This window comes from Nothoprocta perdicaria, unplaced genomic scaffold (genome assembly GCF_003342845.1).
Source record: "Nothoprocta perdicaria isolate Ctin4 unplaced genomic scaffold, notPer1 scaffold_4, whole genome shotgun sequence".
In the NCBI taxonomy this organism is placed as follows: domain Eukaryota; kingdom Metazoa; phylum Chordata; class Aves; order Tinamiformes; family Tinamidae; genus Nothoprocta; species Nothoprocta perdicaria.
In genome coordinates, this window is record NW_020455643.1 from 8326809 (window position 1) to 8331500 (window position 4692).

The following is a 4692-nucleotide window of genomic DNA, read 5'->3' on the forward strand; positions in this document are numbered from 1 at the left end:
CACGGTGCTGCATGGCACAGTGCAGCACCGCACGGCACGGTGCAGCACGGTGCTGCATGGCACGGCCCGGTGCAGCATGGCACGGCACGGCCCGGCCCGGTGCAGCGCGGCCTCACAGCTCGATGGCGAGGAGGAAATCCTCGTCGTCGGGGTCCAGCAGCAGCCGGGGCGCGTCGGGGGCCGGCGGGGGCTGGTGCAGCCTGCGCCCCAGCGCCCGGTCGGGCGAGGCCAGGCGCTCGCCCTTGCGCATCACGTACACGAAGTAGTGGAAGGCGTCGCCGTAGGGCGCGTGCCGCAGCGACCAGCCGAAGGCGTCCTGCGCGTAGTGCGGCTTGCGGAAGTGCGGCTGCGCGAAGCTGATGGACACGAAGCGGCCGCCCGGGCGCAGCACGCGGCTCACCTGCGCGGGAGGAGGGCACACGGTGACGCGGGGACACGCRGTGACCCCCAACACAGCAGGGACACGCGGTGTGCTCCGTGCCACCCGCTGGGGACGGCACCGGGCTCTGCACATCCCCATTCCCCACCGCCCGCCGGGCACCCCTATGGCCCCAAAGCTCCTTCTCCGCCTCTGCCCCCCGGCCCCTCGTGGGCACGGAGCCCCCAGGGTGCCACGGGACCCCGCTCCTGCCGTGGCGGCCTCTGACTTGCCAAGGACTCGACCCTTTTAATCACCGTTTTCTCCTCGCTGGAACTAAGCCCCCGCTAATAGGATGGAAAAGAACATCAATTTTCTTGCTTGGCTTTATCCAATGTCAAAAGGCTTTTACGGCCAGYGCCCGCGTGCTCGGCATGCAAAGGCAGCGCCCGGGGTGGGCAGGCAGCCCCCGGCGCTTCCCTCCCCGCCGCAGAACTGGGATGGGGACAGGGATGGGGAAGCCCCTGCAGCAGGAGCGTGCACCCTTCCTGGCTGCAGAGCCACGGAGCTGGCATGGGGACAGGGATAGGGATGGGGACGCCCCCGCATGCGCCCTTCCCGGGCGCAGCACCGCGATGCCAGCACGGGGACRGGGACGGGGACAGGGATGGGGACTCCCCCACTGCACCATTCCCGGCCGCAGCGTCGCGGAGCCGGCAGGGCAGAGCCGCGGGAGGGGCACGGAGGCCCCGGGGCTTTCCCAAGCTCCGGGTTAATCCTCGCGGGAAGCACCAGGGCTCCGAGGGCAGAGCTGAAGGGCGCGGGAGGATGGCGGGGAGGGGGATGCGGGGAAGGGCCGGCGGCCAAAACCCCTGTGTGGGAAGGACAGGGCAGAGAAAGAAGAGGAGCCCAGGGAGGCACCAGGCCCCGTGGGTCTCCGTGAGAGAGACCCCGGCCCCCCCGGTGCCGCCCAGGACCGGGGAGGGCAGGCAGGACACGTCGCCCTCCCCTCGGCACCCATCTCGCAGCACGAGGGGTGTCGGAGCGGGGCTGGGAGCCGCGGCCGCGCTCCCGATACCCACAATGGGGACGCGGGAGCTCCCGCACCCCGGCTCCCGCACCCCGGCTCCCGCACCCCGGCACGCGCTAATGGAGCAGCAAGGGCCGTTGCTAAGAGACGGGCACAGGAAAAATCTCCCTGGCTCCCAAAACGCTTCCCGGCTCCGGGAGCGAGAGCGGGCGGGGACCGGGATGGAGCGGAGGAGCCGGAGCAGGCGCGGGGCCGCGCGGTGCCGGGGATGCCGCGGGCGGCGCGTGTGCCCGGCCTCACGTCCCCCCCGGCCCCRCGAGCAGAGCTGATCCCATTAAAGCGAGATCCCGGCGCGGGGCCCTAAGAGGATTGCGGGCGGCAGTTGGCGGCAGCGGCTCCGATCCCGCCGCCGGCCACCGCCCCGGCCGGGGGAGCTTCCCGGGACACAGCGGGAGCCCACGAGGGGGAACAGGGCGCTCCAGGGGGACCGAGGACTCCCCCAGCAGGCACAGAAACACCCGGGAAAGTGGCCGCCACCCGGGAAAGGGACAATCATGCGGGAAGGGACACGACGTCTCCGCAGGGAGCATCCCGGGCCCCAGCAGGGAGGGCAGCGGGACGAGCAGAGCTCCCCGGGAGCGCCCAGCACCGCGCGCAGAGGGCACGGATTGAGCAGAGGATTAAACGYGTGTGTGGGGGGGCTAAATCCTCCCGTTCCCAAACAAGGGCAGGCAGCATTCCCGGCAGGGCGCAGCCGGGATGTGGGGACAGCCCCGGCGCTGAGGCTGCCAGCACCGCGGGATTCGGTGCTGCTCGTTCCCCGGCGGCGCGAGGAGGAGGAGGAGGAGGAGGAGGAGGGAGCGATGGCCGGAGCAGGGGGGCCGCTCCCGCCCGCGGCTCCGTGCGGCTCCCGCCACCGCTGCCAATTAGCGGGCGCCGGAGGCATCGCCCGTCCCGGCGGCAGCGCCGCTCGATGGCACCGCGTTGCCGTGGCAACACCGGGCCACCATGGGGGCCGCGGCGCTTGTCACCTTGCCCGGGGCCACCGGCGCCCCCCCGGGCGCCCTCACGTCCCCGGGCACAGCCGGGCCCTGCTGCGGCGATGTCCCTGAACAGGCTGCAAAGCGGGGGACCGCCACCATTCCCAGCGCCCCCGCCCRGGACCGGACCCAGGATCCCTGCACATCCCGAGGGCAGGGACGGCTCCCTCGGGGAGGCGACAGCCGAGGCGAGCCCCGCGCGTGCCCTACCTCGGTGAGCACCTGGCGCAGCGCCGCGGCGCCCTGCGCCGACACGCGCCACGGGTCCCTCTCCTCGGTGAGCAGCGAGTCCAGGGCGCCCTTCTCGAGCACCACGTCGAAGGAGGCGTCGGGGAAGCGCAGGGCGCGCATGTCCATGACGGCCCAGCGCAGGCCGGCGCAGCGCGCGTGGCGAGCCCGCATGGCCGCGATGCACACGGGCGAGAAGTCGATGCTGGTGACGTCCGTGTAGCCCAGCGCGTGCAGGTCGTGGCTCAGGGCGCTGGTCCCGCAGCCTGCGGGGCGGCACGGGCGGCGCTCAGGCGGTGCCAGCAGAGCCCCACGCGGTGCCACGGCGGGGACCCTGCCGCCCCGAGCCCTGCTCCCACCCTCGGAGCCCCACGGAGACACAGCGCGGRGCGGAGAGGGTCACTGCGCGGCTGGAAGCGCCGCTGTGCCGATAATTGGTGACAATTAAGGACGTTTCTCCAGTTCCCGACCACCCTTTGCAGCCATGTGGGGGTCTGCCAAGCCAKGCAGCCCCCGAGAGCAGCCGAGCCCCCCACAGCCCCCGCTCCACGGGACACCCAAGGGGCTGGGACGCGAGCCCGGAGCGGCTCCGGGTGTGGGAGCCACGGAGGGCGGGAGGGAGCCGACGTCCCCCCCGCTCCGCAGCAGCTGGCGGCACCGGGAGCCCCTCCGGCGCTGCCGGCGCCGGCCCCGCGGCCCCGCACAGAGCCCGCTGGCAAATGAGCAGATTAGGGCGCCCGGCACCATCTGGCAGGACTTAGCCGGGAGGCAGCGGCGGCGGAGGGAGGGATGCGGGGARGCAGGAGCGGCCCTGGCCCTGCCGGGAGGCTCCCAACGCCGCGGGCACCGGGAAGGGCTCCGTGCCGGCTGGCGCCGCGGCCCCTTCTCCATTGGGATGGGGAGAGGGGGCCGCGGGGCCCCGGGGAAAGGGGGATTGGGATGCTGTTAATCACAGGTCACGTAGATTGATCCGCTAACAGGATCAGGTGATTAGACCCGGTTAATCCGAACCTGCTCCGASGCTCCAGCCCCGGGGAGAACTCGGATTAAAAAAAAACTGCCAGGTTAAATCCATGGCAGCGGCCAGATCAGAAACAGATAAAGCCCCAGGTAGGATTAAAATGAGCTCAGAGCCCTCACGGTCCTGCTAAATCCTGCTCGGGCAGGACATCCCTGCTCGGAGAGGACATCCCTGCTCGGAGAGGACATCCCTGCTCGGAGAGGACATCCCGCTGGGGCAGAACATCCCTGCTGGGGCAGGACGTCCCCCCCGGCAGCCAGGGCAGGGCGCTCGGCAGGGCCCCAACAGCCCTACTGAGACCCCAGCCCAGCCCCATCCAATGTCCCCCAGCCCGTCACCGCTCGCCCAGCTGGGCCAGCCGGGACCGTCCTGGGCCAGTCCGGGCATTTCGGCAGCCCAAGGTCCCCAGCGGCCCCGCATCACCGGCCCGCAGAGCCGCGGCTCTTCCCCGGTGCTCTGCTTGGTGCCAGCGGGGACAGTGTCCCCAGCACCTGGCACGGTGTCCCCGGCGCCCGGCACGGTGTCCCCAGCACCCGGCACGGTGTCCCCGGCGCCCGGCACGGTGTCCCCGGCGCCCGGCACGGTGTCCCCGGCGCCCGGCACGGTGTCCCCAGCACCCGGCACGGCGTCCCCGGCGCCCGGCACGGTGTCCCCGGCGCCCGGCACGGTGTCCCCGGCGCCCGGCACGGCGTCCCCGGGCCCTGCTGCCCTCCGCCCAAGCCGTGTCCCCACCGTCACCGCACACTCCGGCCCTCCCGCCACGAGCGGGTGCCGCGAGCCGAGGGGGACGTTTCCAGCCCTGTCCCTACCAGCACCAGTCCTGGCCCTGCGCTGGGATTCCCGGCTCCGGGACGAATCCCACCCGCCCAYGCTGAGCCCCGCAGTGCCGGAGGCRGCGGCTGCCCGGCCCGAACCGGCTCCACACGGCTCCGGCGCGGCCCGAACCGGTTCCGCACAGCTCCGCTCCCGGCCCGGTCCTGGCCTGATCTGGTTCCCACGGCTTCGATTCCGGTCC

The 4692-nt window shown here is 72.6% G+C and overlaps 2 protein-coding genes across 2 annotated transcripts in view; one reads left to right on the forward strand and one right to left on the reverse strand.

The window, feature by feature from the left end:
- Positions 1 to 39: 39 nt before the first annotated feature.
- EEF1AKMT4 (EEF1A lysine methyltransferase 4) lies at positions 40 to 3142 on the reverse strand. Its single transcript, XM_026045240.1, has 3 exons — positions 3127 to 3142; positions 2639 to 2922; positions 40 to 400 (listed from the first exon to the last, which is right to left on the reverse strand). Exons 1-3 carry the CDS (start codon positions 3140 to 3142, stop codon positions 113 to 115), a joined length of 588 nt encoding a protein of 195 aa, XP_025901025.1. The 3' UTR covers positions 40 to 112.
- An 854-nt stretch (positions 3143 to 3996) lies between these two features.
- Positions 3997 to 4692, forward strand: part of ALG3 (ALG3, alpha-1,3- mannosyltransferase) — a 5313-nt gene continuing 4617 nt past the window's right edge. The window contains exon 1 of the mRNA XM_026045241.1: positions 3997 to 4445. Within this exon, the coding sequence (XP_025901026.1) occupies positions 3997 to 4445 (449 nt within the window). The remainder of the gene's footprint in view (positions 4446 to 4692) is intronic.

Bases quoted from the DNA above. Each gene is read 5' to 3' on its own strand.
- EEF1AKMT4 (XM_026045240.1), bottom strand. The intron at 401-2,638 runs GTAGGGCACGCG...CCTCCCGCGCAG, and splicing joins TGCGCCAGGTGCTCACCGAG to GTGAGCCGCGTGCTGCGCCC.